The sequence below is a fragment of the Gymnoscopelus braueri genome, assembly GCF_963280865.1.
Source record: "Gymnoscopelus braueri genome assembly, chromosome: 1".
NCBI classification, from domain to species: Eukaryota; Metazoa; Chordata; class Actinopteri; order Myctophiformes; family Myctophidae; genus Gymnoscopelus; species Gymnoscopelus braueri.
This window is the reverse complement of record NC_137603.1, coordinates 40734171-40746963: the sequence shown is the minus strand read 5'-3', so window position 1 is coordinate 40746963 and position 12793 is coordinate 40734171. Positions and strand designations below refer to the sequence as shown.

At 38.3% G+C, this 12793-nt stretch overlaps 2 protein-coding genes across 2 annotated transcripts; one reads left to right on the top strand and one right to left on the bottom strand.

The window, feature by feature from the left end:
- The first annotated feature begins 1438 nt into the window (after positions 1–1438).
- hypk (huntingtin interacting protein K) lies at positions 1439–4742 on the top strand. Its single transcript, XM_080437949.1, has 4 exons — positions 1439–1624; positions 2772–2827; positions 3674–3725; positions 4420–4742. Exons 1-4 carry the CDS (start codon positions 1463–1465, stop codon positions 4513–4515), a joined length of 366 nt encoding a protein of 121 aa, XP_080294075.1. The 5' UTR covers positions 1439–1462; the 3' UTR covers positions 4516–4742.
- On the bottom strand, positions 4732–12234 carry mfap1 (microfibril associated protein 1). Its single transcript, XM_080437934.1, has 8 exons — positions 12052–12234; positions 10527–10740; positions 9780–9921; positions 9284–9477; positions 7871–8140; positions 7206–7365; positions 6658–6747; positions 4732–5873 (listed from the first exon to the last, which is right to left on the bottom strand). The coding sequence occupies exons 1-8, from the start codon at positions 12131–12133 to the stop codon at positions 5694–5696; spliced, it is 1332 nt and encodes a 443-aa protein (XP_080294060.1). The 5' UTR covers positions 12134–12234; the 3' UTR covers positions 4732–5693.
- Between the last annotated feature and the right edge of the window lie 559 nt (positions 12235–12793).

The window sequence follows — 12793 nt, the reverse complement described above, 5'->3', positions numbered from 1 at the left end:
CACTACATATCAGAGGCAAATATTCTACTTTTACTCCACTACAATTATTTGACAACTTTAGTTACTAGTTACTTTGTAGATTTGTATTATTATTACAAAACATACATTAACCACTTCAGCCCATTTATGTAAATGCATAATCTACAAGCTCACAATGCAACACATTGTGAGCTTGTAGATCTGCTATTTTTAAAAGATTTTGAAAACTAGACATGAGACATTCTGCATAATGAGTAGCCTACTTTCGGTACTTTAAGTACATTAGTAAAAATTGTAGTACTTTTCCTACCACTGGTGAGCAGTGAGGTGAACATTGCTTGGATTGTGCATTGTGAGCCTGGTAGCCTACGTGGCCCAGATGAATACTGTTGGAGATCCAGCCAGTCAGCCCAGCAACTACAGCTACTGCAGCAGCTAGAAGTGAGACCAACATCATCCACTGATCCACACCGCCTTGCTCCTCAGTGAATGCCATCAATGTGCAACATAATTACAAGTTAGATTTTTCATCAACAAGTAGAGTGAATGGATGCATTTTCCTGCCTTCAATCTAGCCTTGGATCAAGGCTAGTATCATAGATGTATTTTATCGAGTCTGACTTTATGCAAATGTCAAAATCGATAAATACATAGAGGATTTTGATTCAAGGTAGCCATGGATCACACGACACTCTACCGTCACGAGCGTCATGGATGAACTTCAACCTGGTTTTTGCACTTTCTTGCACACAACCCGTACATCTACATTAACGTTCATATTTCAAATATAGGCTATAGTGCTTACCCCATGGCCACGGATGTTACAATTCTACTCGGGCCCGCATAAGTACCCGTATCATCCATATTGTTCAATAAAAAGCATTTTAATCCGATCGGTGGACTTTCTCTCCGAATTTTCTCCTAGATGCTTCCAACTACGCGACCCTATTGGTTGGGATGTTCATTGCACTTTGATACATTATAACTCCATGAGAAATTCGGCTTAAAATGCTTTTTATTGAACAATACGGAAGATACTGGTACTTGTACCCACCCAAAGTGAATTGTAACATCCATGGCCATGGGGTAAGCACTTAATATTTGAAATCTGAACGTCTATGTAGATGTACGCCGTACATCGTACATTGTACGGGCTGTAAATGGAGAACGCATAGAGGTATTAGGGAGAAAGTGCAAAAACAGGTGGAAGTTTCGTCATGACTGTCATGATATGACAATCATGTTTCAGGGCTAGATTCAAGGCTACCTTCAATCCAAAAAACATTATAGTAGCGTAGGTTTTTAGCTTTGGGGAAAACTTCGCGTGTCTCCGTGCGTGCGTGTGTGTGTAAACTGTGTATCATTTATCATAGTGTGTGTCCCTTTAAATTCCTCCCTCCCTGCGCTGAGTGTTACACAGTACGTCTTCCGATGTTCGTGAGTCAATTACTTCCTTTTCGTTCCGGGCTACAGAGGAGCAGTCATGGCGGCCGAGGGAGATGTGGATCTGGACCTGGAAGTTGAGGAGAACTGTACTGGAAAACCAGTGGAAAAGCCTCGCAAACATGACAGCGGAGCCGCTGACCTGGAGAGAGTCACCGACTATGCAGAAGAGAAGGAGATCTCCAGTTCCGACTTAGAGAATGTGAGGATGGCTTCCTGTCTGTCAGCTAGCAAGCATGTGTCTACTGTCTGCTAGCCGCTAACTGCTGCTAGGCTAGCTTACAGTGGTGGAAAAAGTAGGCAAATGCTTTACTTCAGTAAAAGTATCAATACTGCAATGTAGAAATACTAATACAAATCCGGTATTCAAAATTGACTTGAGTAAAAGTATAAAAGTATTGGCATCAAAATACACTCAAAGTACTAAAAGTAGAAAGTACCCATTATGCAGTATGTCCCATTTCACAAGTTTTAAAATGTATACAAATCTTGAAAATAGCAGATCTACAAGCTATTTTCAAAATGCCAACACAGGGTTGAAGTGGGTCATGTAATATAATTATATTATGTTTTGTAATAATAATAAAAATCTACAAAGTAACTAGTAACTAAAGTTTTAAAATGATTTGTGTGGAGTAAAAGTAGAATATTTGCCTCTGAAATGAAGCGGAGTAGAAGTAAAAGTACTGAACATTGGAAATACTCCAGGAAAGTACCTAAAAAATACCTCAATTGTACTTAAGTAAATGTACTTAGTTACTTTTATACCACTGGTTGTTATTGTGTAGCATAGACTGTGTAGCATATGGTTTACCTGTCATAATGTTGATGCAAGTCCCTATCCAGAGTTTATTTTGAACATACATAATGTATGTGTTAAAGTATATTGGCATACATTATGAAAAGTGATTGATTTGTTGAGAGGGAAGTACTGTACTTCACTTCACTTACCACCCCATTGGTCAAAATACAGTACATGTCTGCTTTACACCACAAACGTTACCAACATAAACAAACCTATTACAGACCAAAAAAAACTGCAATTACAGTGATATATATATATATATATATATATATATATATATATATATATATATATATATATATTTATCTTGTCTAGTGTTATTCCTTCTGCCAACAACCCAGGCAATTACCTGTCCTAGAGAACAGAAACATGTCTATTTATTATTTATGTTTGTGGGCTACCCATTTGTTTGTTTGTATGAGACTTAGATTTGTTTGATCACAGCAACAAGATTATAAATGGTTTGTCAGATGGCCAACATCGCTCCATGACTCATACCTAGTTCTACAGACTGAAGTTAATGTGTATTCCATCCTTGTTTCAGGCCATGTCAGTTATTGGAGACAGGAGATCACGAGAACAGAAAGCCAAACAGGAGAGGTAATGTCATGCCAGAAGAGTCAAACAGTGGGACACACTGTTGTATTGGATTGTTAGCTGCAAGCAACTTAAGAGGGTTGTATTAAACATTGAAAAACTCACAGATGATAATAAACTCAGCATTTTTTATCGTCGTCATGTCATGCAACTTACTCATAAACTTTCTGTGCTTTTCCCATTGTTAGTTTTGGGGAACGCTTGTTTTAAATGACTCAACGTCCTGCATACCACCTGTTTGGAAATTACAAATATGCATTATGTTGAGTGAGCGCTTAAAATGAGCGCTCTCCAATATTAACTCTTAGAAAGAATCATGGCTGCACAGAGGTTATTATGAGAAAGAAGCTGATAAATGGCTAAAAGACACAAGCATCCCAGACATACTATTAGGCTGGGTGCTGGATAAAAAAAAAATCTGCACACCAGTATTGCTTCTCCCATATGCAATTATACTTGGTAACGTTGCGAGCCACTGGTGCCTCATTTTACCAAGTAAAATGTGCAGATTTTTATTCTTGCACAGAGATTGACAAACATTTGCTCATAACATGACAATGGTGGATTTTTTGGGGGAACAAAGACTTGACAGAGACGAAGAGGATAACCCATGCTGTCCATAGTGATGTATGTAATATGAATGTGTTTATCATCGTTTAATACAATCAGATAGGACTTATGTTTCATGATTGGGGCCGTCGAAGAAGGGAATTGCAACTTTTGGTTATGGATACCCTCCCAAGTTGCTTGTGGCTACTGGCTATTAGATTGCAACTTGAATGACACTGAGTGTGGATAACTGAGTACAGTACATGAATGTGGATGTTAATTATGTTTTCATCATTCCAGGGAAAAGGAGTTGGCCAAAGTCACTATCAGGAGAGAGGATGTAGAACTAATTGTAAGTTTCTCACTTTGAACATCAACTTTGAACCTGGCGTTCCTATTTTGGGCATGTCATTATGCAAAAACGTTTAATTAGGTTAGGCAAACGTTTAACTTTCTTTTTAAATAGATCTACAAGCTCAATATACATCACAACGTATTGAGTATAGATCGGCTATAGAGTACAGAAGTCACTCGTTCATCCCCTGGGTCGCGGAAGTAATTTCTCTATGGAGAATAACATTGGGTCATCTTAGAATCGTCTCATATAAGAATTGTGGTCCAAAAATAAACAAACTGTCTCTGCGATATTGTCAGGGAGGTGGCTATGTATCGTTTGATAGTCACTCATTTGATAGTCAGTTTCTGGCTTAAATTTAACTAATTCGGCGGATGTAACATTAGCGTTTTCTCACCGTCAGTTGATGCTTCATATCCATAAGAGTCAAACCGCTGGGATCATTTGTTTATTTTTGGAACCATTTTTATTTGACGCGACATTAAACACGTCTATGGGAATTCAGAATGGGGGGAAAAAAACGCGGCCCAGGTAGGATGCGTAAATTACGCCAGATTTCGGTGAATGAATACAGTAATACAAAAATAAGCTTTTCTGTACATATTGTATATGTAAAATCACAGTATAATCTAAAAACCACTGCTATGAGTTATTTGGTATTTATTACCTCTGCAATTGTTTTCATTCATAGATGGCAGAGATGGAGATTTCCAGGGGTGTGGCAGAGCGCAGTCTGAGGGAACATATGGGAAATGTGGTGGAGGCTCTGGTTACCCTGACAAACTGAACTCTAACTGGTCTTGGAAAAGGAGCGTTTACACTCTGGACTGCCTCATATTCACTGGGCGTCATTAAAGTGGCTGAATGGAATATTGTGGTTAATTTTTTATTTTTAAAGGTTCATTGTTAACGTCATATTTGGCTTGCCTACTTTTTTCCTAGTAAATGTTGTATAAATGCAATATTTCAGCTGTTTTCAATGAAGATCTATTAAAACACTGGATGAAAATGTGAGACTTTTATTCACTTTCAAGTTACAATACATTTTAGTTGTCACAAATGTCCAACAATAAAGGATTGAAAACAATACAAATAATTGGCATACCAATTTGAAGGGATCTTGTATATACACAATTGAACCTTTGTCAGCCTTCTGATTGGTCCCTGACAGATCAACCAGCAAACTCCTTCTGCCTCTTTCTGGTTGTTTATCCTGAGTTCTTTGGAAAAACGTTATGCCCAGTCACGATACTGCACCCGAGATGTTCCTTTTTACTGAGGCCAAATTTAAAATGAGAATTTAATATGAGGCAACTGAAAAACGTGTTTTTTCCAATAGTGGATGGAGAGGATTTTATTCCAAGCAACAACCACAAATGGGCACAAAGAGGGGCCCGCAAGCAGGACTTGACAAAGGGTCAATTACTATCTAATGTGATTTATGAAAACTGAAGGACAATATATGGGTGTGTAATGACTTAAAATAATGGTCATAAGAGATATTCCCGTGTCATACACACTTACCCCAATGCAGTGACATGCAAGTGGTATGTCAGCATTAAAGGAAAGTCCACCTTCAAACAGAATTAAGGTAATCATAAATCTACTTTTATGATCCTGCTGACATTTAGTCTGTCACTTTAAGCTGTGACATTTTTGAGCAATGGTTTGTTATGCTAGCGCTTCTGTATTTTGATACGGTATGTTAAAGAAAAAACTATTTTGAAGAGATCATGGGGTGATGCAGTCTTTTTCATGATTGTTCAATTTGGACTCATGAAGACCCCCTGGTGTTTCAAAAAGGTTAGACAATGGCAGATCGCACTAATTCAAACACCAGTGTAGATAAAATAAATGCCCAGTATAGAGGCGTCCTCAAATGTAGGATGCAAAAAAATCCTTTGTCTGAGAAGTCTGTGATGTTGCAATGTGGGTCCAACAAGATTTGTACACAGTTCTCCACACTTAGGTCTTCCTCTTCTGAACTGTGGGCCTGTCAAACACGTCTCTCACTCCAGCTGCCTTCTGCTTGAAGAATTTACTGTTCTGAGCACTCTCTTGTGCCCAAGCCGAATCGAATGATGTGGTATCCTGGTCCACCAAGTGGGTGTACTTAGTGCGCCCAGAGCGACCAAAGTTTTTAACCTTATAATAAACAAAAGAGAAGTTTAGTTACGATTAGGCCTAGGAGTAATAGATCAGCAAAAGAATAATGTTACTGACATAACGAATGGACAGTGGTGACATCTATCAATGTGTGACATGCAATCAGTGTTGGGTTACTTCCAAAATGTGATAAAGTAAGTTATGTTAAAGTTAAGTTAAGTAGGAGGCATGAAGGAGGCATGAGCTCAACCCTGGCCTCCCTAGGTTGGCAGAGGGAAGGTAGTGCCCAGGATTACATAGACAATTGGCACTGGGTGTAAAAAATTGGGTTACAAAATCGTGGGATAAAATTGTAGGGGGAAAAAAAGTTAAGTTAAGTAAGATATTACTTTTGCGTTACTCACAAAACACCCTCAAATGAAGCACAAAAGGACTAGGCATAATATGAAATGGGAAGGCAGGATAAATGGAATACATAAATAGAGAAGAATGCCACAACAATGTTATTCGTATTAAAATGCTATTTTAGAAGGCTAACTCTAAATGTCACAATGAAAACAACTCAGAAGCTGCAGCATCCTCTTACGGTGCAGGGTATGTAAACTGCAGTCATTAGTGCATGAATTCATAAGAAGCTTAAAAAGCTGGAGTTTCTGAAAATAATGCTGTACTTTAATAGTAACTGTAATATTACCCAATTTGTACAAGTAATGCTTTATATTACTTTGTTACTCTTGAAAGTAATAGTGTTACCATACACTTAATGTAGTGATGTATATAAATACAATAATGAGGCAAAATAAATCAAATAAATCCAACTGACCTGCATGACTTTGGGTAAGATGGTTTTATTGAAATGGTCCTCCAACGTAGGTGCACTGAAGTCTCTCTTGAAACAGTCCTGCTCCTCATCCTGGAAAAGTAATCAGAATTTGTATTGGTGCAAAATATAAAAAGGTATGGAATTATACAAGGTGCATTTTACTGTATCTAGAATAATTATATACACTTCTGATTGTCTTATATACAATTATTTAAAAAACACTATGTAGAATGACTACATTTTTTGTGATCGCGTGAAATATGTCACATGACATGACTTCAAAAAGTGGTTTAGCCATTTTGAATCACATCTGTTAGTTAATTACTTTATGTATACAATCCCAAACAGAGGGTGTTCCTATAGGTTACCATTTCCACCACTAGAGAAAGTTATTTATTTTATTCACTAGATTATCTGTCTGTATTAAGTGACACAATTTGGACAAAATCACCAATAATGCCGAAGTGAGTCAAGTGCTAACAGCAGTACTATGTCATGTGGCTTGTCAACTTTGTACAATTATAATTTACATGTAGTCCGCTACTCACCATAAAGAAGGCTCCTCTGTGATAGTACTTCTGGAGGAACTTGTATTTGCCCTTGGAGGCTTTGTTAGTGATGACTTTGTTGTTGTTACGGAGCTCTGCCCTGCGCTCTTCCTCTGTGAGGTTGTGGAATCTCTCAATCTCTGCCTTCTCCTTCTCCAGGCTAAAAACAATACACCACAAGTCATTGATGTCAATATCACCAATACAAACACAGTCTTGGATGTTCCTAGAACACAAGTCTTAACAGTTACACAGATATAAAATTATCAGTAAATGGACATAATGTCTACCACTTAAACAACCATACCGGTGGTCTGGCATGTTTCGCCTATTTGACTAAGACTCAGTTACTTGACAGCACTACCGACCATTTTCCAAGCACTGTTTGAGATAGGTAATCCAACACAGTGAACTTTATGGTGTCTTAATGTTTTTGTCAAAGTCATTCATTATTATTGTTGCAAGGATTGATAAGTCAAGCCAAACATACATGTCTATGCTCAGGTACAATTTGTAGCTGAAGCTATATATAGACAATAACATAGATTGACACTGTTATGGTCCTTTAACAGATGACATTTAGCAATGTAGCCAATTATGGAACTGCTATTTAACTGTTAATTGTCTCTGCTAAATAAACAAATAAAATGAAATGATCAACTTACGCTTCACGTGCTTCTCTGTCCCTCTTGATGCGTTTCAGCTCCCGGACCTTCCACGACTCATATTCTTCCTCCTCATTCTCTCCATCCGTGTCCAAGGCATCCAAGGCAGCCAATGTGCGTCGGTTCTCTTCAAACTCCTTCTTGGCCTCCTCCTCTACAATCTTCAGGGTGTAGCGGCGTCGCTCCTCTGCCTGCTTCTTGAGCTCTGCCTCCAACTCTCGCTGTTTCAGCTCCTCTGCTTCACGCTCCGCCACCGTCACTCTGTCCTTCCTGTCGTACAAATGCAATGGATAGAATAAATTGGTTGCATTATGGCTTTTAGAGGAGGTCGTTGAACATGAAAGAAAGAAAAACACTCTAATGGCAGGTGATTTACTTCACCGGAGACACATAGTAATACTAGCAGTTTGAGCTAGAAAATATTGGTCAGACAAGACCGACCGAACAATCTTTTTTTTTTACAAAACTAACCTACACAAAGTGTGTAGTTACAAGATACTTTGTGACAATTCACTGAATAATCATTGATCAATCAACAGAAAAGCTATCGAATTAAATTAATTTACATAATCAAATGTTGGTTTAGTGATTTATCATGTACACATTTCTATTAAGTGCTATTTACAACTTCAACAAAATGTAAATGCTTGTGCCATATTATAAGGAACCGTTGTTTTTCACAACTGGGTAAATATGAGCAATTTCAAGATGTCTGTTTGTGTTCAGATAATATGTGATGAGCATTTACTATAATTTATTACCGTTATTCACCACAATGTTATGGTCTTAACACATCGGGTGCCAAACACGGTCTGAACCGTGTTTGCGCAGAGTAGCGGTCCGGTGCCGAACACGGTCCAGACCGTGAAATATGTCTTTTTGTTTTTTTCGTTTTTCTCCACACGGGCGGGGCTAGAGCAGCTCTGGGAGTACCCATTGTGATCTTGAGAAGGATAGGCCAGATAGATCACCGGAAAAAAAAACATGGCTGCCATCCACTTCCTGTCTATTTCCTTCTTTAAAACACCTATATCTCCGAATCTGTTTCCGGTGGGGAAAACCGGTCATGCGCGATGCGCGATCCCCCCCCATTGTAACTCGCGAGTGAAATGTTATCGTTCCAGGCTGTAGCCAGGGTCATCGCGCAACATGAATGGATGTTTTTTTTTACATGGATTTGCTCCTCGTGGAGTCTAGAGCTTTAAACAGCAAAGCGCAGTCAATGGGGAGAATGCTGGCACCCAACGTAAGTTGTTATGAAAAAATGCTGGCACCTGATGTGTTAAATTAATTTACACTGAATATTTACAGATTAATCGATTATGAAAATTATCGTTAACCATTAGTTGCAGTCCTTAATGTAAAAGTAATGCAAGTACATAACAAACTGTGATTATGTGCGTCTGCTCTTACTTGCGAATGAAGACTGGTTTGAGTCGCGGCTCGGCTTCATCCTCACTGTCTGTATATTCTTCATATTCAGACTCAGACACTGACTCCTCCCCTGACTTCCCTTCATCCTCCACCTCCATGATCTCCGTGGCGACTTCCTCAGGCTTTCGCTCCGTAGCTCTCTGGCGCATCATTGCTCGCCGCCTTTCAATTTCCTGTATGGAAATGGGACATTTTAAGACAAATTTCAAATCCTCTCATCAAAAGCAGCTTATTATGTCAAAAAGCTGCCGTTTGAATATCTGACAAGTTTGGTGCTGGAAATGTTCCAGACATGCCTTCTATTCAGCATTAATGGGAGAAAGAAAACATCCAAGTGACATCTCTATGTCACTTGGATGTCTATTTTGCCATGAACCAGCATTTCTAAACAATTGAGAGAGAAAAGGTTTTTTGACACTTAGTACGTATTTGAAGAACAACAATAACAAACATATTTAATTAGTATGAAGTGAACCTCATCGTCCACTTCTTCCTCTTCCTCCTCTTCATCCTCACTGCTATCATCTGCTCGTTCCGGGTGCCAGGTTCCTTCATCCGAGTCTTCGCTGCTCTCTGCTATCATTTCAGGCTCTGCTATTTGTCTGTGTCTGGCAAGTCTGAGAAAGAAACGGGAAACAGTTGGGTCAAATTGCAGGACTTCCACTTGGAACGAAATTTGGTTCTTACAACGTTGTCACCAAGACACACCGTTAACCCATTAAGACCGGGAAAGCATCTCTGTCATTTTAGATTTCTTTGGCTATTCAAAAAAATTGCAGATCTACATGCTCGCGCTACGAGCATGTAGATCTGCTTTTTTTGAAAAATCGTGAACATTTGTGCAAATCTTTGAATATGTATATTTTTAAAGCGAACATTTTAACACAAATCTTTGCTTCTGGGGATTCAACAAATGTCTTCTAAATCCTAAACAAATTTTTTTTAAATTCATGTTTCTATATCAGTGGTTCAATTTGAGATAAAAATGTTCGCTTTAATAAAAAAAAAAATATATATATTTTCAAAGATTTGCACACATTTTCAAAAAATAGCAGATCTACAAGCTTGTAGCGCGGCACTCGGTGCTGTGCTACGAGCCTGTATATCTGCCATTTTTTTTAATAGCCAAAGAAATCTAAAATGACACCGATGCTTTCCCGCGCTTAAAGGGGTTAATTAGGTTCACATCAGGCGTCCTCCTGATGGAAGATGTGCGTTTTACCTTTCCTCCACATCCTCTGACACTCGGTTGAGCAGACGCTTGAGACGTGGGTCGGAGATCTCTTCCTCCAACTCCATCTCTGGCTCTGCATCCTTTCCTTTCTTCACAAACTGAAAATCTTCCTCCTCTTCATCCGACGACTCCATCGGAGCATAGTCTGGACGCTTACCCGACACATACCTCTTCACCTTCACCTTTTCCATTGAGATCTCACCTATGAAATGCAAGACAGGACAGGTGATTTAGAATTAGATCACTGTTTCTCGACATCTGGGCAGTCACTTGACAGGAGCTAGAATGCTGCCTACATCAGTTGGACTATAATATATAGGATGAAAAAGTGTGCATGTGTTGTAGGGGTGGTTAGGTTAAGAGGCAAACAGTGACATCATGCTTTTTACAACAGCATGGGAAAGGCAATTTTTCCATGCTGTTGAAAAGAAAATGGGATTTATACACAATCATCATCATCACAGAATTTTCACTGGATAAAGTGGGTATGCTAATTGACATTGCAATTGCTGCAACCCAAAATCAGCATCAAACAGATACAGACAAACAACCACCACCAAGAAGAAAAGAAAAATAGCTGACTTAGCACAGCTCTTGATATATTTTGTTTACGTTTGTTAACATTGGAGTACTAAAACAAAGCCCTATTTTGACATTGGAAAAAAGCATTGGAACAAAACTATGTTTTAATGTATGATCGAGTAGCAAAGGATTCAATTTACACATAAAAAAACTATTTCAAAATATGAAAACATAACCCTAATGTATACGTTCTAAGCTCACACAGGCTTAGCCTAGTTTAATATCAAATATTGGTTTTGTTTGCACAGCCAATCAAATTGCAGGCTACAAATAAACGGTAACAGGATAGGTGGGCACTAGGGACATCTGGGCACCTTAATGTAAAATTGGCAATTTGGAGTATTTGGAGAATGTTTTTAAGTAAAGTAAAGTATAAATGATTAGAACATGCTTAATTATTTGGCAATTAAGGTCTAATATTTCTACAATTGCTACAAAACCTGTATATCCAGTCACTTTGGGACATAAATAAGAAGCCATATTTTGACATTGGAACACTAAACACTTCAAGCTATAAACAAGAAGTTGAAGGATACATTTTAGTCTGATAATGATATACCGTGCATGTTCACATCATGTATACCTTCATCTATAGATTTTAACATTTTTGGACAAAATAGCCAATTTTACATCGAGGTGCCCAGATGTCCCCAGTGCCCACCTATCCTGTATCCCAAATAAAAGATTATCAGATTGTGTGTGTGACTAGCAGTGTTGCCATGTCGGCTTATTGCGACTTTGGGCTTCTTTTTCGTTGTGAGCTTGTAGATCGGCTATTTTCAAATAACCGATGCAGGCCTGGCTTTAAAGTGGTTTTAAATGTGGCTTCTTTTGGGCTCGTTTTCCTTCACCTGGTTGCTTATTTCTCTCACAAAATATGGCAACACTGGAGACTAGCTAGCATGTGGCTAGCAGCTTGACTAAATCTCACCTTTCTCATTTCGAATTGGTACGGCTCCAGCCGTGGACTGGATAGGTGGTAGCTTCATATTGAGGGCTTCGCGTCCAGCCATGACTGCCCAAAGAATATATATTATAAACACAATAAAATGTAAAGTTTTCGGTGAACAAAATCCACTCGACGATGTCGACTCGCTCAGACGGAAGTTGTCGAACTTTGACTCAAACGAACGGACAGGAACTGGAAGTGCAGCTGTTCCGAACTTCCGACTAGAAATTAAAAGCTACAAGGGGTTCCTGTTCCACTCATAATAACCACGACCACTGTAATAAAAGCGTTAATATTACTCTGCTGTTTAGTTTCATCAGTGGTGTAAAGTAACTAAGTATATTTACTTAAGTACTGTACTTAAGTATAATTTTGAGGTAATTTTACTCTACTGGAGTATTTCCAATTTTCAGTACTTTTACTTTCACTCCACTACATCTCAGAGGCAAATATTGTACTTTAACTCCACTATCATTATTTGAAAACTTTAGTTATTACTATTTTTATTTTATTTTTAGAACTTGAAATGGGACAATCTACATAATGAGTTATTTAACTTTTGGTACTTTAAGTATATTTTTACACCAATATGTTTGTACTTTTGAATTTTGAATTCTGGACTTTTACTTGTAACAGAGTATTTCTACATTGAAGTACTGATACTTAAATAAAGAATGTGAATACTTGTTCCACCACTGAGTTTCATTATACAGTATTACAGACA